We start from the raw sequence: 22,793 nt of genomic DNA, 5'->3' as shown, positions 1-22,793 counted from the left end.
AAATCCCCACCTAGTTGTACAGGTGCAGCCAATGAATTTGCTAAAAACTTGCGCTTGGATAGCAGAAAGGCATTGATGATACCACGTGTCACCCATGGCCTTTCAAAATGTGGTTCTTGCATTTTATGCACTAGTGAGCTCTCAGCCTGAATAACATTGGAAAACATGCAATCTGATAAAACTCCAACTCATGCAGGATACTCTGAAAGAATGATCTTAGAGGAGACCACCTGGGAGAAGCATTGTGGACACCACCTCAGGGTCCTCCAGCACGTCGATGATGCAGCGCTGAAAGCTCTTGCTTTCATTGGACTGGAGATAACTGGATGGGAAGACAACAGGGATCATCACCCCTCTATCTCACAGGGTTAATAGACTGAGGTGTACACATTTTCAGCCAAGTAAAAGTCCACTGTTTAATTTAGATGAAAAATGGGACATGAACGAAAAATGCAGCTAAATAGTGGTGAGTAACAGCCATTTGTTTGCCAGAAGAGGAGACAAAGGGAATTCATGCAAACTCACCTCATCCAGGAGATACGGTCCTGCCAGAACTCATACATTATGAAGCAAGATCTCTCTGGCAATTTCTGGATGGATATGCTGGGAGGTGGAGAGAGAGAGAGAGAGAGAGAGAGAGAGAGAGCGAGAGGAAGTCAGCTATAGCACTAGTGGACCCCTCAAGAGCTACCATCTGGTAGCTGACTGGGGGGGGAAAGGTCAGGTAAAAGTTTACTCTCTGGGAAGGATTGTTACAAAACCTGTACTCACTGTGTTCTTTTTAAAACACTGATTATTAACAAATAATTAGGAACAACTGTGTTATATTGATTTTTCTAAATATCAGAAAACAGGTAATAAGCTAATCATGGGGAAAAAGCAGAGACCTGATATATGGCTGCTTCATAATAATAAATATGAAATATTCGTTATTAAATATTCGTATTAAATACTCTATTTGTAAGTATCAATGGTTTTATATCTAAGAAGAAATGAAGTATTTAAGCTTCTCTCAGTCCAGTCTTGGGGCCAGCAAGGTGGCTCAGTGGATAGCACTGCCGCCACACACCTCCAGGATTGGGGGGGTTAATCCTGCCTTTGCTCAGTGTGTCTGCAATTTGCTGGCACTCTCTCCACCACAATAAGCGGTTGGGAGACGGATAGATGAATCTGTACGGCCAGCATGTCGGTGATGCTCAACAGGTGGGAAGGTGACGTACTGTAAATTTTCATTTTGACTCATGGTGGCGTTGGTGTATTTCCGCAGTGCTTGGTGGAACTCTTCTAGGTCTTTCTCCATCACTGACATCTGCCTCTGAACCAGCAGGATATTCTGTTTGCCACAAAAAAAAAACATGCTTTACTATGTCAAGGAGATAGTTAGGGGAGCAAACATAGTTTGGCCACAGATGACACAATGTTTATTTTCTCCTGCTAATGCACACAGAGAGTTAAATCAAGATATGTGCAACAGCAAAGGACTCCTAGGAAAATCTGTGACAGTGTGGAGCACAGCTTGTAGTTCTGGTGAAGAAACGAGCATCGGAGAGGGATCGAAGCGGTAAAGAGCATCTGTTAGGCAAATAAATAATGCAGTGTCCCACATTCATCTCATCCATCTCATCAGATCTGCTTGCCAAGTAGAACAGAGTTGGCCTAGCATGGCTCCATTCCTCCATCTGCTGGTTTCCCTCCCCAACCAGGGCTTTTTTGAGTAACCAGCACCCATTTGTCTCAGCCAGAGTGATGGGTGCCTGCTTTGACTGCTGTCCCAGACAAACCTTCGGTGTTGGCTATCAAAAGGCAGCAGCTGGCAAGTGGATGGGGGCAACTCACAGATTTATAGGTACTGGCCAGCGTATCCTCCTTGATGGGTTCCAGCCGCGGACTCTGAAAAAATGGAAGGAACAATGGGGAATGAAGAGGGTGGCAGCTGTTTCATGGGGATCGTTACAGATTCCAACTATGCAAGATATTTGCATTTCCCCCTTGCATCAACGTTTTCAAAGAATTTAACCTATAAAAAATGTCCACTAGGTGGGAAAGCTGCCTTAACCATAACGGGTCATCAAGGTGGTTCAAAAGCTCAGATTTTTTAGCATTAGCTGCAGAGGTGTAGCATCAGCCTGGGGCCCCGAGCTGGAAGGGGGACCCGTCAGGGAGGCTGATTACACGGTACATTGCAACAACAAATTTGATTCATTTGCGCGTTGTTTTCATGAAAGAGAAAATAAATGACTTGTGTTTATTAAATTCTCTATGTTAATGTTATTAACTGAAACTTCAACTAAAATAATGGTAATAAATTTTATAAATAAAGTTCTTGCAATAAACTGTGCCCGGGGACGGTGAATTGAAGGGCCCCATGGAATTTTTTTTGGATAGGAACCCCAGAGTCCTTAGATTAGCTAAAAATGACTTGACCTCCTGGTGCAATTCATACAATGCAGCACTATCCCTCCTGAGAGCTACAGTAGTATTCTTCTGTGTGAAAGAGTAGCTACTGTTTGGGCCCCATTTCCTGGCCCAACAATGAAAACAAGCATGTGTTTAAAGGCCACTTTCATATAACTGACCATTTGTGCTGCCTGCTGCTTCACAGATTGCAAGGCATTTTCTGTCCAGTGAGTGAGTCACAATTAATTATGCAATGGGGCAATATTGCTAAAGGGGCTATCTGCTGGACACTTGCAGACAGCCTGGTCACCCAGCCCATCATTGTATGAGCCTCATCGGTGCAGTTCCTGACACATTCATCCCATGATATGTCTGCATAAAACCATCCAGCATATCAAATAATGCTTCACCTGTTGTGCGATACAAGAGGCCCAGAAAAATGAATGTCACCCTCAATGCTCCTATCTTTCACAAATCTGAGACAGCGATGCAGTTGATCCCTAAAGTCACTCACAAGATCTCATATTCGGAGACTAACGGTGCCATTTGAAGTGGGGATGTCACTAATCTGCTGAGCAAAAATTTCTCCACACATGATTTAAATGTCTTTTGCAGCAGGTAATTTGTATGTTTGCTGATGTTAAGCTTCTGCTGTTTCAGACAATTTAGCTTTAATGTGAAGAAGTCCAGGGTCTTGTCCTTCAGTGTTGGACATTTAGTCTTTAAATGTCACTTCAACTTCCAAGGTTTCAAGGACATTTGCACATATCACATACTGAGGAAGCGGTTCTGAAGATAAAAGCAGACTAAAGTTAAATACCGTCGTATTTTCGGACCTTAATTTTTTTCCTGAGGGGCGTAACTGGTTGCAAGATGTTGATAAATTTCACAGGCCGACCATCATCAACCATAATTAAGAACCGGCCATGACAGCAATAAGCAGTTTTTTTTTACATTAACATTAATTATGTTAAGTAGTTTTTTTATTAACATTAATTAATAAAATGCTTCAAAACTTTCTAGTTTTGAAACCTGCTCATAAAATTTATCGCCATTATTTTTGCATAACAGTCCAGTTTGTTAAAGTCAACACTTAAAAAATTTCTTAAATGGAAATTAAAAATAGAAAAAGATTTAAAACACACTCAGTGTTCAGAACAACCACATCTGACATTCACACAGACAAACGTTTCCTCCACATTCGCTTAGGATTCCCCTTCAACAGATTCAGTAAATGAAATGAAAATAAGAATTGAATGGACTGCAAACTGAAATCTAATTTCAATATATACATCATACAAAATTTTAGTTTTTTGTCCTAGGGCATAACACTAGAAAACACTAGAAAACTTGCTTTGCGGCTGGGTTTTTACTCTGACTGCCTTGCTGATTGTTCAAGGGAACAGGACTGACATTGCTGGTAGAGTTTCCACTTGCCCTGTATCCTGTATTGAAAGATAAAATGCTGTTTCCCATTTTGAAGCAATACGGGGTGGGATTTGTCCCATACTTTGCGATTTGCTGCCCTGATTATCGTCGGCGTCCTGTATTTCTTCAGCTTGAAAGTGGAAACCCTAATTGATACACTTGCATTCTGTTTATTCTACTGGAATGCATATCCAGTGTAACACACAGCACCAGTACGTTGTACGTCGAACTTTAAATTGCCAACATACCACCACACCGCCAAAGTCTTTTTTCCTTGTTTAGCCACAGCATTTTGCGGTGGATGAACTGTCCCTTTCTTCACTGCTACTGGCCCACGACCTACGAGTATTACCAAAATATGTGCATGTGCTATGCTTATCTAACCCAACCAGTTTTGCTGTGTGTATGATCGGTGTTGGATGTTCGTTGAAAAAAAAAAACATCTGCATGATGCGAGAGTGTGCTGTCAAGCAATGTACCTTATCAACAGTTCATCAAAGTTACTCATTTTATCTTCTATAAATATAGGTCTCATATACAGCCCTAATACAGAATAATAAAGCCAAGCAATGCTTTTCAGTGTTCCCTTAATAAATATAAGCAGTAGCAGTGTTTTGATAATCTGTGGGCAGAAGTTTAATATATTCATGTACTTTCATAGAGAAAGATAAGGGTAAGAAAAGAAAATTAGATTTCTAGTTTTTGCCAGTGCTGCTCTCCAATTACATAGATATTACATTTTGAAACAGCTGGACGGTATGTTATAAAAAGAATTCAGTCTATGATGCATCACAGAGCTCCCCAGATTAAATATTAGAGGGAGGCAAACACAGCACAAGAGTGGAAAAAGAAGTGGCACTGATTCGTGTGATATAGTCAAGGAAACTGTCACTGCAACCATTGTTCTTTGCTGAGGGATTTTGTATCATGGACATAGTTACTATGTTCATTCATTACCCCTTTATGCAGACATGTTTTTCTAAAACATTTCAGCTTAAAAGTTCAAGGTGCCAACAATGGGGACTTATCTAGGAGTCATTGTCTTCTCCAAGTAGAAAAATGGAAGCCGCAAGCTTCATGGCTTAATATTTTCCCCAAAATTACGAAGCTTTGTCTCAAATACATCTGTAGGTGTTTCTGCTAATGAGTAAAGAGGCTACTGAATGTTGCTGGATGTTGCCTCGTAGAGGCAGCCAGTGGTACGATAAAGGGGTGTGCAGGCAGAGCAAGTGTGTGTCTGGAATAGAGTGTGGAAAGTAGCCGTGGTCCTCCCACCTGACACTCCAGCTTGTCAATGAGCAGCTGAAGCCTGTTGATCTGGGAGTTCCAGTGGTTGTCCGGTTCCACGGTAACTCCTGTCAAAGATAAACTGCCACCAGTCACTATGGTCCCGAGTACTATAGTTAGCATTGTTTTCAGGGGCGCATGCATTTATCTCATTCATTATCCACGGCATGCATATTCATGCGTGCTGCAGGGCGTGGAACCCCTGTGCAGACGTGTACCTGTGGTGAGCATGCCTGAGTAGGGGTCTGTGGGGGACAGGCACAGGTTCTTCTGGATCCGCCGGCCGCACCGTCGGATGTTCCTCTGTACAGGGAGGCCTTCAGGCTTTTTCACCTCCTTCCTACAAAACGAGAGCAAAAACCTTGCCAGGTGTGTGACTCATACCTCGTGGGATGACACACAAAAACCAGGAAAGCTCTTGCAGGTCAGAGGTCTGATGTTTCTTACGGCTGCAGTGATGGCAATAATAATAAAAGTTACAGAAATCTGGGAATATTTAGTACTAATTCATTAGCAGGTTGGACGAAGACTCACATTTAATTTAAGTTTATGAGACTTCATTTTTTAACAAGGTAATACCGTACTACTTAACTGGAAAGGTGTCTGATAGTAACACTTTATTAATCCCTGCAGGGAAATTCTTTATTTAATATCTAATGATGTGATGAGAGGTGGCCCTGGTGGAGCAGCCCGATATCAGCAGTGTGAGGAGCAGGGGGCTGAGAAAGCAGCCTTTAAGGAGGTTCCATGCTGATAGACACAGAAGAGATGTCTCATACCTTGACAGACTGTAGTCTCTCTGTCAAAACGCCCAGTATCCAGTTTCAAAGTGATGTTTTCAAACCAAGATGGGACAGCTTTTGGATTATTATGCTGAATGCCGAACTGATATCAAAGAACAGCATCCTTACTTAGGAGTCTTTATTTTCCAGGTGTGCAAGTGTGGTGTGAAGGGCCAGGGCTAAGGCCTCTGTAGACTGATTGGGGCAGAATGCAACCTGTTATGGATCAAGGGAGGTAGGGAGGTTTGCCTTCTTGTGCCCCATGCTGAGCCACTCAAAGCTCTTCATTACAATGGAGGTGCGAGGTGCGGATCAGTAATCATTGAGCACTGATGCAATTGTCCTCTTAGGCCACAGAATGATTGTGGCAGTTTTTTGACACTTGGGGATGGGGAAATGACAATGGATTTTTTGTGTGTAATCCCATTAGGTGGCTCTGATGGCCTGTGACAGAGTGGCTCTAGCTGTTCTTCGAACACCAGACTTGAAGGCCATGTACCATGCTTCTGCATAAACCAGGGCTTCTGCTTGGTCTTCTTGGTGACACTTCAGTGCAGTGACATCCTCTGTGCAGTTCTGGAGGTAGCTGATAATAGTTTCTCTATATTATGAAAGGTCCATTTCATCTTCATAGGTGGCTGTAACACCAGTTGGCGATGAGTCATTTGGGCATGATAACACACATTGATTTATCTAATATCTAATGTAGCAATTTTTATTTATTCATACTGCACGTATAAGAAGATATTTTACCAAATAACAAGTGTGTTGCATCCCGTTGTTCCTGAATACTCTCGTCAGTCTGTATTTCCAGCAAACACTGAACCTCTGCCGTAGACTAGTGTTGTACTGGATACCAGTACTGATAAGGTACCACAGTACCACATTTTTGAAAGCTGTTCAGTATTACATTTCCTTAGTACCGGTACTAATCACGATGTTACAAATCTCTAAAACTATATATCGCTAACACTAACCATCAAATCAGAATCATGGATTGACTATGTCCGAGCCACTGACATAACTGAGTTATACTCTATGTCAGAATTGCATGCATCATACTACTGTATATAGTGTATAGTTCCAGCGAACTGGCATATTTGATTTATTCGCTCTATGTTCTCTCATTAGAAAAATGTGTAGGTGCTAAAATGCCAGTCAGTTAGCATGATCTCCATAGCTTCAAGTCAGAGACTCATGTAAGAGATCTCATAATATAGCAAGATCTTATAATATAGCAAAAAAGCTACGTTAACATCATCAAACTAGCATGTGTACCTCCAGGTTATAATGTTACATTATGTTTTGTGTACTTCCTGTTTATAATGTTACACTGTGTTTTAAGCAGTTAAATAATCAAGCAGAATGAGCTGCATACAGGTAGGTTTGTTGAGCAGATGAACAGAAGAAAGAGGAGGAAACTGCTGTGACCTTTATTGGTGCTTATTGTTTATCTCGTTTTATCTGTTCTTTGTTTTTTTTCAGTGCAGACTAATAGTGATGAGATTGATGGCAGAAGAAATACGTTTTACAGTTTTGCACGCTCACATGGTTGTTCTTTTATTTATCAGTGCAGCACCCTCTCAAAATCCATATAACAAATTGTATCCATACTGATCCCCCTCAGTGCTCCATACTGATCTCCCACAGTGCTCTGCCCGTCTCGTGTGCACTATTGATAATGATAAGACGGAAGTGCACAACAATCGGGGGTGGATATACCATTTATCAATTTAATAGAAAGTATTACGTTCTCCTAATAACTGATTGAATAAGAGTGATTATAATACGATGCTTGATAATATTAGAGTATGTGCTGGAGGGGTGTGAGGCTTAATTTATTAAAATTAAAATAGTAACAATTTAAATGCATTTGAGATAAATCTCTCCTGAAAATCAAGTGCATAATTTACCATGACAATGCTTAACTTTTCTCTCTATCGGTATGGTTTCAGTACCAATATTGTGATACTAGTGGTCTCGGTTTCAAGGTTATAATTTTGCTATTGTGACAAGACTACCATAGACCAAAGGGATCCTTTGTTGCCATGTTTCATGTTTGTGAAATGGTTGTTGCCACCCTGATCTGTAAGCAATATTTTTTCTGCATCACAGTTTTGCAAAAAAATTAATTCTTAAAAATTAAGTGTTCTGTACAGCCAACCCGATCCATTCTTTCTGGGCCTGATTCACATATAGTGTACATATGTGCATATGTGTGTCAGTTGCATCACTGACATCATGTCTATGTTGCATGGCCCGGCACGGTTAGCAATCACACAAGATGCGTACCTTGTCCGAGTCTGACTAACCATACTTGGGCCCACATCTTCAAGCTCACACTTGTCATAAGTGATCACACTAGTCAACCATTCTACATGTTTGTTATTTTAGCTGCTGAAAGTATTGAGTTTTGTGTTTTCCCAGTCCCTCCAAATATAGAACGACAATCATTTTTACTCATATCTTTTCATTTTTTAATAAAATTTTGAAGACATTATACTTCATTAATGATTACTGTGGGAAAAACCTTTAGTTTTTTCTTTTTCTAATATGTCCCTGGAATAATAGACTTCATAAACACAGTCTCACTCTTTCTTCCTCCTGGTCAGGCCACCTCTCTGATCGGTTTGATAAAACACAGACAGCTCTAAGTTTCTATTCAGCTCTGAGAGTAACCAACAAAAAATTAAATCAGACCCATCAGCAATCAAGCCCCAGCCCTAAGCAGGAGTAAGTTCATTATTCATTTTTAAAATTTTACATTGATACCACTGAACACCCCATTGTAAAATTTAGAAATATAAATATTTTTCTGGTGCAGTTTCCCCCTATCCTGTCAACTCCCATTTTTTCACTCCTGTTAGGCATTTCCTATTAAGTACCTGTTGCTTTCAGCAATTCTGTGATGTATTCTAAGTTCACTGTGTACCGAGTGTTTTTCTCTGCTGATCTGATTGTTAGACTCTTTGTGTTCTGTCCTTCTTGTATCATTTTGCCCTGGTTTTTCTAACTGATTGTCTGTGTACAACTTCAAATTTTGGATTCTGTTTTGTCTTTGGTGAATAAATGGCCATGGAATGCTCAGCACAGGGATCTCAGACTACTGCATCACACAATCCCATCCAGGAGCACAGCAGCTACTGAGATTAATTTCTTGCTTACTACAAGTCTTCAAAATCCTTGAGAAGGCAACAACAAATGTTTTTTTCAGTGAAACACCAACCACACAAATCCTTGTAACCTGACATACACTAAAACAGCTTGCAGGCATGACCTTCACTCACTTTCCCCTTTTCATGAAGCAGTGATAGATAAACAATAGCCAGAAGTTTGAAGAAGATCCATGAAATACTTTTCGAGTTATTATGTCCACGAGGTCATGTTTCTTTGGCAGTCACCCTTCGCTTTGTGGCCTCTAAGCAATGTTGCTTCAATTTTGGTGTGATTTGTCTCAAAATACTTTTTAAGTTACCATGCTAAAGAGATAAGTGTCTGTAATGGAAAGAATTTAGAATTAGAATTTGGTGATCAGTGGTCATTGTTGATACACCACATCACATACGGTAGTGCACAACAACAAAATGTATCCTCTGCATTTAACCCATATTTGATATCATGATAGCAGGGGGGCAGTTAATTCAGCGCCCGGGGAGCAGTGCTTGGGGGCGGTACCTTGCTCAGGGTGCCTCAGTGGTGCCTTGCTGGTCAGGGATTCAAACAAGCAACCTTTCAATTACAAATGTGCTTCCCAAGCCATTAAGCCACCACTACCCAAAGGAAATGAAGGCTGCAAAAGACACTTGATCTTGTAAACACAGTAACTCTGAAAGTATCAGATGGACTTTTTTTCAAACTTCCTAGGAAAATTATATAGGTGATTATCTGGGACTTTTTCAATTTTGAGACAAACTGCACCAAAACTGAAGCAGTGTCACGTAGTGGTGTCTGATGAAAGGGCAGCCATAACAGGACATCAGAGGGGTTGATGTCACCCAAGATTTCCATTACCTTCCTGGGCAGCTCTGCTCTTCCACAGCTTCCATGGCACACTCCAGAGAGACCTGCAATGAGTGCAGCTGGCTTGAGGTCTCACGCAGCAGGAAACGAGTCACAAACTGGCCCAGCACGGAAGAATTTTGGTATTCCTAGAAAAGAAGGGAAAGGAGACCCATCAAACATTGCAAAATATCCTCTACAGCAGTGTTCCTCAACCAAATCCTCGGGAACCCCCAGGTATGCCTCTGGGCTACTAACACACCTGTACCAGAAATTCCATGTTCTTGATTGAATGTGAGCTAGGAGAGAGCAAAAAAAAACTGACTGTGTAGGGATCCCCGAGGTCTGGGTTGAGAAATATTGCTTTAAAGTATTACCTTGTTCCAAAACACCTATACATTATAGTTACAGTACTGCAGTTAATATCTCTATGGCAGGATCTGTGTCACTTAAAAAATTTCATTATGTAAGTTTTTATAATCTCATGTGGAAACAATTAGGGTGTCATTTACAAAGCTGTGAGTAAATTTCATTGTGAAAGGAGGCATGCGCACGAAAACAAAAAATGGGTGTAAACAAAAGCAAACCTTTACCAAACCCCCATATATACACGATTTTCCCTAGATCAATCAGAAAAATCTGGAAAATGTCCATTACAGAGTAACATAGCTGCACAGTGAGAGATTGGATGATCATTCATTTCAGTTTGTTGTTTATAACAGCGATGGCCCTGGGATATGTACTGTTTTTCAGTCTGTTTGCGCGAGCTTTAATTAGTCTGTACCGCCTGCCTGAGGGCGGCAGCTCAAACAGGTGGTGTGCTGGATGTCATGCATCCTTCAGGATGCTGCTGGCTTTTCTGTACTTTTCTGTACTTTTAAATATGCAAATCATGCTTTTCTGGTTATAAGGTCTGACTATAGCAACTGTAAATTAAAAAGTCAAGAAGAGGAATTTCGAACAGTGCAAGACAGAGACACAACAGAATGCTGTATAGATTTTGGGCTTTTTTTTGGCGCATATGCAACTTTCATAAATCCGTGCTCTTTTCAGGCAGTTTGAAGCTTTTCCTGTTTATCTGCCTTCTTTAATAACATCGCTCTGAATTCTTCCTGAAAACAGGACAGCCGACAGTGCACCTGCTGCTTACATGGAGAGTTGGGGTGTTTAATTGAAGCTGGAGCCACCTGCAAACCACAGCTGTACCCCAGCCAGCTGACTGAAACCATGTTCCACCGGTTAACTGAAGGACTCCCCAGAAATGGGGTAAAGGTGACGCAAATAAACAGAACTGCAGAATCTGCACACTGTCCCTCCCCAGAGGGACATACTGAAGTCAAACAGCTCAGGGTCTTGTCACTGCCTATTATATTCCTTACTGGCTCCCAGATGTGAGAGCCATACATTGAAGCCCCAATGCCCCCCCTCCACAGTTTTTCCCAACCACTAATGAAAACTCAAGTTTATGAGACAAAACAAAGGTTGCCTGTCATTTTAAATATCACTGGTGGAGGTTGGCTGTAACACCTTCAGTGCAGCATATATCCTATAATTGTGAAATATTTGAAAAGCCAGGAACATGAACCCCCGCCCCCCACATCTGTTACGGAATCAAGGCATTTCAAGCTTTCTGTCTGTGATCTAATGCAATCCAAGCTCCCTATTTTTGAACAAATCAATTTCATGAAAACCAGTGGGCCCTAACTGGAGGGTTACTCGGGGGCCTCAGCGAGGAATGAGGGGGCTGTGCAATTTATATAGCAAGGCATTGCAAAAGCTAGGGCTGGGCGGTAGCCTGTATGCAATTTTGAAGGTATATCGATATTTTTTCAAAATGAGATAAAAGATATAGGATGACACACACACACACACACACACACACACACACACATATATATATATATATATATATATATATATATATATACACATATATATACACACACACACACACACACACACACACACATATATATATATATATATATATATATATATATATATATATATATAGAGAGAGAGAGAGAGAGAGAGAGAGAGAGAGGGAGGGAGGGAGAGGGGAGTGAGAGAGAGTACTGTAATTTGGGCTTTATTAAATGCTTTTAATGAAACCCAACAATATTCCTTCCAGGTGGTAAATGACACAAAAGTGTAAGTCATGACGTTACACAGAATCCCAGAATTCACAGCAAAAATCAAGCGATTTTCATGGGGAACCTGATGTGGAGGGGAAAGGAAAGGAAGGGAAGCATTGTTACTTGACTTCAAAACTTCATTTCAAAACGTTAAACATTTTGCAATAGTTGTTTTATTTTGCTGAAGCCTAATATCATAAAATATGAAAATATGTCTGTTTGGAAGTGTAACCAAATAAAATAATGTTTATAGTAATAAACATTTGCAGTTATTGACATAATTTCAGAATGCATAGAATTAAAGCCATATCCTAACTTGAATAGGGGCCCCAAGCATGTTTTTCTAGAAAGTTTGAGAACTGGTGAGAACCAGTCATTCCAGTACACAACAGCAACAACAACCTGTGTACCACAGTAACAATAACTGGAACTACAGCAATTCTGAAGCAGATTTCAAAACAGAGTAGTAGACCCTCATCAAAACATGTCTCCTGCAAAGAGCACTGAAGCTAGGAAATGGCGTCCTTCCATGGTGTTTATAGTGGCTGAGCTGAGACTTGCTCTTCTCTCTAGACATTTTATTGAGAATTCTGCTGCTACAGGGCTGCAATAAACAGATAGCAATGTGTATTCTTGATGGCTACATAAATGTCAGTTTATGAGGTGCGATTACACCCTTAATGGTTAACTAGAGTTAATGTCAAACTAATTAGCATACTTTGAACTTGACTAAAGGTTCGTAGCAGTCACATGCCCTAATGGTATGGGCTTAATATCCCAGGGTAGATTCAAGGCAAGGCCGAGCCGCTGTGCACTCTCTCTCTCTGCATGGTTACTCCCATAGTCCATAATCCATAAGTCTTAAGGCTATCCTGAGGACCCTCAGAGGTGATGAGGCCTAATCAGACCAAGTAGCTGTTAGGCTGCAGGCATATGGGCCTTAATCCTTTTAGTGTTTTATTTTTGATTTTTTTTTTAATGTTAATCTAAAAAAAGAAAATGTCACAAAGGAAAAACAAAACCATTACCTCATGGAATCCGTTTCTGTAGAAATTTCACTAAAATATTTTTACTGTCACAGGACACATAAACTTACAAGCTTTGCGATTTTAATAATTGTTCCTTTTCAAGTTTATCTAATCAGAATTGCAATCTTTATTTTCTGCCAAGCACCAGGTGTACAAGTAATTTCACTTGGTGCAGGTGCCATATGAAGACTGAAGCTGGGCTATACACAAAGCACCCAGTCAAAGTGCATGTGTGCACTGACTACAATAATGGATGGGGGAAAGAGTCTTATTCTGGAGGGTTACAGTGCATGTAATAAAGTTCATGTGCTACAGTTTAATACAGCGAGATGTCAGAAGGGTTCTTGATTAGACCCCTTAGTTTAAGATACGCTAGAAAAATACTTAATCTAAAGTTTACCGCGGCTGCTTTTTCATGAACTCTGCGTGCACTGTCCAAGCCATCATTTTCGTTTTTGCTGTTGGACAATGTGGCACATTTGTGAGAAATTTGACAAAAATGGAAAAGGAGAAAAGCCAGAAGAACTGGTCACCAAAATACACTTGTCTTCCTCTGTGTGGAATTCCAAATATCTACCTATCTGTCTGTCCCCAAAGTACGTGATGTGGCTGTGTGGTCATACATTACTAAATCATAGAATAATACATGAAACGGTAAAAAGGAAAGACGTAAAGAACGACTGAAAGCTAGAAGACTCCCAAGTCTGTAAAAGCAGGTGCAAACTGTGGTCATGGTTATGAAAAATAAGTTCTAGTCGGATACAGTTTATTTTTTGGCAAACATTCAACTCAACAACTTATTCATTTTATAAATATTGCAATATTTATTGCAAAAAAAAAAATCAAATATCGCAATGTTAATTATTTTCCAAAATCACGAGCCCTAGTAGAAATGCATATCAATGTTGCAAAGCACTCTTAAAACAGTTTATGTATTAAGTCAATCTGATTATTAATATGGCAGCATAGGTGCTGTACACAGTGAATGGCTTTAATAACAATAAGGCAGGCAATGGCAAAGAGAGGCCTTCGTCTCTCATCTGCCACTCACCACGCAGTCACACTGCCCACCGTGCTGGTCGCCCTGACAACCCAAACTGCAAACAGTGAGCACACCCACACCGCTATTTATAACAATTAACATTAACACTACACATGACATCACAAACAGTACAATGACACCACAAAACATGACAAATACAGGGAACTATTTACATCATTTGCATTCGGCACTGGTCCAACATGCCGCATTGCCCACTGGATCTTCCCCAGTGCTATAATATGATTATAACCAGGGTGTTGCACGTACCTCCTTAGTTTTGTCCATTGCCTTCAGAATTGCAACATTCAGCTTCTCTAAAGCTGACAGGACATTCAGGTATTCGCCCAGGTGTTGGGAAAAATAATCTGACGAAAGCAGAAAGTCTGAGTGAGTCATGTGACACATCTAGCTTGCAACCATGGCCAGGATTCCACAGAAGGTTAAGAGACATTAGTATGAACTGTAGCACACACACTAACGGTCTAATTAATTAACTACTATGTAATGACATACAGGCATATATGCCTTGTTACCACCAATGCGGTGCAAGGCTTTTTCCCAATTTGGAACTGGTTCTATGCGTTTCCACCACAAAAAAATTGGCTCTAGGCAAGAAAAAATAGCTCCAGCACGGCACCACAGAAAAGCTGATCTCAGAATCTGGAACCGTAACATCAGCGAAAGTGGAATGGGCTATCGAGTCCAAATCATCCGCATAACTGGAAAATTCAATCCATAAGCAAAAATAGTTTGCGGTAAAAGCAGTAAAACAACTTGCCAGTTTATTAGCAGAATAACGTTACGTAATTTTTTCATTTTAAAGGTTCATTTTTGCTTTTTCATTTTGTTTTATAAAAACTTAAAACCCAAAACACATCAAATTAAATTAAAAAAACTTAATTCATATGAACCTATACTTTACTCTCACTTCCATTCCATTTTCTTCTCAAACTGGAGCAAATGCAGGCAGGTTCTCAAAAGGCACTATATGAGAACCAGCCCATCACTGGCACTATCACCAGCAATTGCTCCATGTTGGTGAAAACAAGGTAATAGAGACCTCAATGTGATTTTCTTGAGATCAAGTGTTACTGCTGCCTAGTTTTTGACTGTACACGGGAGTGATGGGGATTGGTGTTCCTTATTTCTTCAGACTGAAAGTGGCAACCCTACTTCTGATTGGCAAATGTTCCACTTTGGAAATTGGATGATCATCCAGTGCAGTCATCTCCAGTATTATATCACTCCTTTACCTCTGATGTTGTTAAATTGTAATATACATGAAATTTAAATATCAGCCGGCAATATCGGCCAAGACTGACATATCTAACCAATACCATCTGGGTTATTAATGAATATTGGCCGATACCAATACATTTATTTAACTAATATACTGGACATCTATAGACACGATGTCTATCTTTCCTGTGGCTGTTCCTCCTTTCCTGCACATTCTGCACTGTATTTTAAGGCATTAGTGGGAAAAATGTGGCTAGACGTAGACTCACCTGAAAGCTTTTCTGTGTCCAAATTGCTGGAAAAGAAAGAGATGATTAACTGTATTCAAAGCAGTCTGAGGACACTGAACAAGCTGATGTAATAACTGTCTGAGTGAGACACCCGGGTTGACATTTCACAGTGTCAAGATAAAAACCTACTTACAAGAAAAATATTGTTTACTAGTGTGAACCTCAGTTTATCATCTGCACATCACAACCACTTTCAGCTGCTACGTGGAAATAGTAATGCTGAAATTAGACTGTTTGGCTACGCATCACTTGTGCAAATGTTAACTGCAAGAGGGAATCGAGAAAAAACTGTTACCATTGTAACCAGAGACAAATGCATTTTCAAAGAAAGGTACATCACTGATATAAATGTTATATGATATGATATATGTATATCAGGACAGTGCATCAGTATCAACCCTGCTTTATATCTCCTCTCTGCTAGTCAGAAGACGGGCGAAATAAGATGTGAGGTGAGGAGAAGGTTTAAGTACTGTTCTTTAAGCGATAAAAGTTTGTCTGCTACTGATATTCTATCTGGCATCTAAAATGAATAAAATGAAAATGATTTAGGTTACAGCTCATTAGTATGCAAACAAACAGCCCCCCCCCACCCCCCAACAGGCTCTCCTGCGGTTCCTTTTCTCTCAGCCATGCTGCTGGCCTGTATTACTGAATTCCCTCAGTTCTTGTCACTAATGAGAAGGCAGGGCATCCGGTGGGGCACAGTCAGGCTACGACTACAGGAACCTCTTGTGCAGCAGAGCTCGTGTTGCATAAGACTATGCTGTTTACAGTGCTATACTTATCTTACAGGAGTACAGCTAAGTAGATATCCCTCTGCATACATCTTTGTTCCCCTTCCCGGAAAAAAAGGAAAATGCCACATGGGGAGTGAAAAATGACTAAGAAACTTTAGTGTGAGCTCCTGTATCTCAACACATGGAGCACTATGCTAATAATGCAAAGGTCATGGGTTTAGATCGCGGAGAGCATGGGTAAATTGTAACCCTTTTCGGATTAAAGTACGAGAAAGGCTTTTTTGTAATAGTTCTCAGACTTTAGTACTGCATTTATCCCATAGTTCTGTTTACAGCTGAGGTACCTAAATGAGATCCTTTTTTTAGTTGCAAAGCTATATTCATAAGAATCTGATTTGCTAATTTAATGGCCTATCAAATGAACACGTCACTGTTACAGAAATCAAATTCTGCCCATTTTAAAATGCACTTTCAAGTGCGTTACATGTCAGCACAATTTGTGCTTTTTAAAAATGCTGTCAGTCAAAGTAAACAGTTATTTACATATTTGGAAACCTTATGTAAATGTAAAGGAGGAGTACATACTATTGTTTTTTTTTTTTTGCTTTTTTCAAATGCTAATGATATACAACCACAGACCTTTACTGTAGAGTTTCACCTGAAGGTCCTGGAATCGGAAATGACATGGGACGACATGTACTGCTTCCTTGTCAGTGTATCACTGTATCACATGCAGGGCCCATTGATTTTACTGTGTCACAGGCCCACTTGCCATGAGCTAATTTATGCTCCTAAGGTCCCTCTTAGCAGGATGCAGCCAAAGGGTTCATCTTCTCGCCTGTCAGACTTGGCTGGCCAGCCATTCGCCTGCTGAGGACCTGTCTTTAAATAGCCAGCATTCTCAGTCCACTCCTTCAGGACTTATGGTGCTGTCACACTCACAGATTTAATCTAAAGACAAGCTGGTCTCATACACCGAGTCTGAAGAACACCTGCAGGTAGGGGGTTCTGTCACATTAGACTGAATTTGCAGGCTAGTGTTATAGTAATTGTGTGTGTCAGTGAATAATCACAGCAATTAATGAACGTTTTTGTCTCTGCTCATACAATATACAGACGCTCCCTGGGTTACGATGGGGATACACTCTGATAGACCTATTGTAAGGTGAAAATATTGTGAGGGGAAAATGCATTTTAATATAGTATACCTAACCTAACTAACATCATAGTTTAGCCTAGCTATCTTAAACATGCTTAGAACATTTATATTAGCCTACATTTGAGGCAAATCTTTAACACAAAGCCTTTTTTTATAATAAGGTGTTGAATATCTCATGTAATTTATTGAATAATCATGCCCACTGTAAAGTTGAAATATCGTTACACGGACCATCATAACCTGGGAAGCGTCTGTATTGCACTCTAATGCATATTCTTCTCCCATTAACTGGAATATAAAAGGCTTTCATGGCAACCTGATGAAATGTTAATACTATATATACTGATGTGGAATAATCATGATATGCTCTCCAACAGTGAGTATAAGCCTGGGAAAAGCATCAAGGGAGAGAAGGAGAAGATGAAGAGTGGGAAGAGTGGTGATGCGTAAATGGAGAGGCGGGGAGATGGGGTGTCTTGGGAGGTGCAAGAAAGCGTGGGACGAGATAAGAAAAAATGGGTCAAGGTGCCAGCGGAGTGTGAGTGAGGTGTTGCGGACATTCACTTAGACTGGTGTCGGTCTATGGAGTAGAAGAGCTCCTGCATCTCCTCAGTACTCAGGATGCCATCTGCAAAGTACTTCTTGAACTCCTCAAAGGAGAGCTTCCCATCATCTGAAAAGAGATAGACAGGGTATGTAGAAAAGGCAGCGATGGCCATTCTAATGCTTCTCGCTCACTGGAGACAAGATTAGCTATATGAAAATATATCGCCACACTGATGGAACTGAATATCGTTGAACATCACTGCTAAAGACATGACATAAGAATCATTATCACACCACTCATGCCCAAGCGGAGCCATAAGAGGTCCATTCTTTACTGATCTGTTCACAACCAAAATGGCTTCCATCACCTCATAATTTTGCATATGGTATTTCCCCATTGTTCCTGAATGTATTTTAATATAATCACAGGTATAAGAAATGAGAGCCAAGATCCACCCACTCATACATTTTCAGTACCCGCCTGTCCAATTCAGGGTCACAATGGGTTCAGAACCTACCTTGGAAGATATGGGCACAAGGCGGGCAAGAACCCAGAACTGGGTGAACCCAGAACAGGGCACACGCACACACCAATTCACCTTAGCATGTTTTTGGGTCTGTGGGGGTACACACACATGGAGCCAGGGTATAAAAGTGTATAAAAGTGTGGAAGAAAAAAAAATCAACCTCTCCAATTGGCAAGGCTGGTATTTGCTCAGTTATTCACAGAGAACCAATAGTGTTATTTTCTTGCTTGTTTTCAATACAGAGTTTGAGCATACAGTAGCTCCTTAGCTCCACTTTGCCTGAATCTCAGTCTTATGTAGCTGCATCTTAGTTGTTTGCCGAGGGCATGAAGCAAGACTTTGCTGCACAGTCGATTTGAGAGTGATGACAAACTTGGAGGGATGTGAGGAAGCCACACAATGGAAGCTTTGAGCAATCCAACACACTTGGGCGATGACAAAACTAAAACGTGAAGAAAAGACCTACTGCAAAATATCAATGATTGCCCACAGGCAAAACTAATACAAAAAAATCATGAAACTGACCCAGCTAAAATATTTACAACTTTGTGTGAAACTGGGAGCACAGTGGTACAGGGACGGGGTCTCTTGGGATTTTCTTCAACAGACTTACTGTGGATTAGTTGGATTTAGATCAGAGTTACTTGACAGGGTCAGACATTCTCACATATTCTGGCTGCTGCTCTGTGATGGCCCTGCTCGCTAGAGTATGACTTGTGTAAACCCCAGACTCTCCTATGGCCCAGAAAAGACAACTGCATTCACTTGACATTGTTGGGTGTAACGAACAAAGGTGTTACAGATTGTACCTGTGAATTGGGTTTTGCATTCTTATAACTACACCTCCCCCATTTCTATTAGACTCTCAAAACAGCATCATAACCAGAAAAGTCGCTCTCTGAACGACAACAATGTATTCCCCGGACAACCCTGTCTCTCCCTCCCCCCATCTAATCCATTCTTCTCCCACACCCCCCAACCTGTACAACTTAAAATTTGCTGGGGGGGGGGGGGGTGAGGGGGGAGATGGTGATGGTGGTTGTGATGTGATTTTCTTCTGTTACTGCTACTTAGATTGTTTTTCACTGAGCACACACAAGTTCCAGTTATCTGGCAAAAAACATTGGATGAACATAAAATTTGAATTTACCAGGTCAACAATTGTTACATTAAGATTTTTAACTTTGTAAATAAAGATTAAATTCCACCATGTTAAAATTTGCTGAGTTGGGGGGTTGGCAAAGAAAAAATATATACATTTTATTTTAGAATTTTCGAATACTCAGAAAATCATCTCATGCCTCTCATCCCATTAACATGTACAGTGTTCCTGGGAAGCTTTAAAAAGATCCGCGGAATACGTTTAGATTTCTTTTGTGGTTTCTGCAGCCTCCCTTTCCTTTCTCAGCTGCCACCTAGTGCTGCTGCTTCAATTTTGGGGCTATTTGTGTCTAGATTAGCAGGTGCAGAATTTCAGCTGTAGATTTTCTTCCATATATTTTTTTGTGAAGTGATAATAAGTCTACCAAATAAAGTAAGTAAAGCAATAAGATCAAACAATTATCCTCTTCATAAGGTCAAGCGTCACCCTTCCCTTTTGCTGCCAGTGTGCAGCACTGCTTTCATTTTGGTGTGATTTGTCTGATAATGCAACGCCTCTACAAAGTTTGAAAAAGGTCCGAGTGATTGTGCTGATAAGATCGTATTTGAGGCTGCCCTTCTGTTTTCTATAACTATGTAGTGCTGTCTCAATTTTGGTGTAATTTGTTTAAAAAATTCGATCAGGTCCAGATCTTCAGATTTTCAACCTGTCTGCAAAGGTTGCAAAAGATCTGTCAAATACTTTTTGAGTTATTGTCCTAACAGGATCAAATGTTTGAGGCTGTCCTCCTCTTTGCTATCACTATGCTGCACTACTTTAATTTTGGCATGATTTGTCACAAAATTTGATCATTTCTAGATGTTCCCCCCACACAAAGTGTCTACAAAGTTTGAAAAAGATATTTAAAATACTTTTAGAGTTACTGTGTTGATAAGACTAAGTGTCTTCTTCAGCCTGCCTTTCCTTCCTTCATGCCACACAATGCTGTTGCTTCCTTTTTATGGCCATTTGTCTCAAAATGAAATCAGGTGTAAATCTTCATCTATACAGTATATTGTTTTTGTGAAGTGGTAATAAGATCCTTCAAATACTTTTTGACTTATGGCGTTAACAGTGTCAAATGTTATCTGCAGTCACCCTTCCATTTGCAGCATTGTTTCAGTTTTTGTGTCAAAATATACAGTTACAAAGAGTTACAAACTGTAAAGTTACAGTTATTCACTCATAAAATACCTATGCAAAGTTTGAAAAATATCTGTCAAATACATTTTGAATTATCATGCTAATGGAATCAAATACCTGTAACTACCCTTTTCTTTGCTATCACTGTGCAGCACTGCTTCAATATTGGTTCAATATTTGTCTGTCAATCAGAAAATGTGTCTGCAAATACTGATCTGTCAAATACATTTTGAATTATTACGTTAATGAGAAAATATCTGCGGCTCCAGACTGTTCCCCGAACCATATGTATGCCCCGTCTGGGGAATTCAGTTACCCTGCTGCTAAATGCCTGTGTGAAACAAAGTAATACCATCTTCTCCACATTAGCATATCACTTCTGTGGGGGTGCAATGTTTTCAAACAAGTTGATGTGCTTTAGTGTTCCAGAACATTGCCAGGCTCCCCACCCTCAAAATGCAAAACAAAACCTCAACACAACACCCACGGCTACACATCATCAGTCAAGAAAATGCTACAGCTGAATTCCCCCCACTCATCACCTAGAAAATTTTAGATCTACTAAATCTGTAGCATGCATTCAATAAAAGTTATCTATTTATTACAGTATAATCATTTCGTTTTTCATCATGGAATACTTTTGCAAAATGATTCTTTGATACCTTGATAGCTTCCTCCTGCCACTCCATAGATATTCTGCTGGCTACTCTTCATTATGGTTTCTGCCGCTGTTTGAGCAGCATTGGGTAGCTAAACAATGGAAAAGAATCTAACAAACACCCCCCCTTCTAGAATCATACTGAAGGTGATGAACATTTAAATAAAAGAACAAAAAAACAAAAACAAATAATCCAATCAAGAAAAAAAACCTATGCTCTGTGTAAACATTTTGGGATATTATTTTTGAGCTTTGCAGTAGGTGAAGACACTTTGTGGTATACTTTTTTGTAATGCTTATTATATCATAAATCAATTTTTAAATAAAAAAAGAGAGGGTCTTCCACGTGTTAAAAAACTATTTTCCTACAGCAGGCCAAAAGGACAAAACTGAATTACTAGAAAATCTAGTGTTTAAAACAGTGATACTTGTGTTACATCAGTTCCAAGGAGAAGACAGTCGAGAAATCCAATGCAAAAGATATTTATTGTGTATTGTTTTAGCAAAACTCTCAGCTGCTTATCTACCTTTGTCAAACAGGCAATATTCTCTGATGAACCGTGGAATAACTTGCCGAAGGATTAGTGAAAAAAAAATCACTGGAAACGCGAAGAGGAGACATTGAAGAATATGAAACAGGTACCTACAGAAATATGATGTTATGTAACCCCTTAAAGTAGGAATTCAGGCAATTATATATTCACTTCAGAGACTTGAATTACCAGAAAATCTAGTTTAAAACAGTGATACTTGTGTTACATCAGTTCCAAGGAAAAGAGAGATGAGAAATCCAATGCAAAAGATATTTATTGTGCAATTCTTAACAGCTCAAAAAAAAAAAAAAATATCAGGGGCAGATGATAGGGGTGATCATACAAGCTGAATTTGGCTATAGTTTATTCTCTGTATATTTTCAGTTCCTTTTTGTTTTATAAAATTTATAAAATAGTGTTTTTTTTTTGTTTTTTTTTTTTTACAATGTCATTATTGTGCAAAACAGTTCCACCCTTAAGTTGATAAAAGGAACATCAGGGAATCAAACCTATTTTCACAAAGCTAAATATATTTCTCATCATTTTCTATTTAGTAGATAGTTATGCACTATGACATTTTCAAACCCTTTCTAAATGTGCACACTATTGTGAGTTCACGTGAGGCATTTAACAACTCAGAACATGACTTCAGCCATCAGGCAAGATGAATTCGCTTGTTCACCAATATTCCTTGTTAGTTTGTGGTGTACTCGAAATCC

The 22,793-nt window shown here is 39.9% G+C and overlaps 1 protein-coding gene across 2 annotated transcripts in view; it reads right to left on the bottom strand.

The window, feature by feature from the left end:
* necab3 (N-terminal EF-hand calcium binding protein 3) overlaps positions 1 to 22,793 on the bottom strand; it is a 48,236-nt gene that overhangs the window by 3,693 nt on the left and 21,750 nt on the right. Inside the window, exons 3-12 of one of the 2 annotated variants that reach the window (XM_049018077.1) lie at positions 18,091 to 18,199; positions 15,607 to 15,632; positions 14,366 to 14,463; positions 9,906 to 10,042; positions 5,331 to 5,452; positions 5,101 to 5,180; positions 1,837 to 1,890; positions 1,221 to 1,333; positions 526 to 603; positions 231 to 322 (exon numbers count right to left, since the gene is read on the bottom strand). In XM_049018077.1, the coding sequence (XP_048874034.1) occupies positions 231 to 322; positions 526 to 603; positions 1,221 to 1,333; positions 1,837 to 1,890; positions 5,101 to 5,180; positions 5,331 to 5,452; positions 9,906 to 10,042; positions 14,366 to 14,463; positions 15,607 to 15,632; positions 18,091 to 18,199 (909 nt within the window). Of the gene's footprint in view, positions 1 to 201; positions 323 to 525; positions 604 to 1,220; positions 1,334 to 1,836; positions 1,891 to 5,100; positions 5,181 to 5,330; positions 5,453 to 9,905; positions 10,043 to 14,365; positions 14,464 to 15,606; positions 15,633 to 18,090; positions 18,200 to 22,793 lie in introns of both variants that reach the window. The other variant, XM_049018079.1, reaches the window with a different exon arrangement.

This window comes from Brienomyrus brachyistius, chromosome 6, assembly GCF_023856365.1.
Source record: "Brienomyrus brachyistius isolate T26 chromosome 6, BBRACH_0.4, whole genome shotgun sequence".
Lineage (NCBI taxonomy): Eukaryota > Metazoa > Chordata > Actinopteri > Osteoglossiformes > Mormyridae > Brienomyrus > Brienomyrus brachyistius.
Note: the sequence above shows the minus strand (reverse complement) of the source record. Positions and strands in the feature narration are given on the sequence as shown.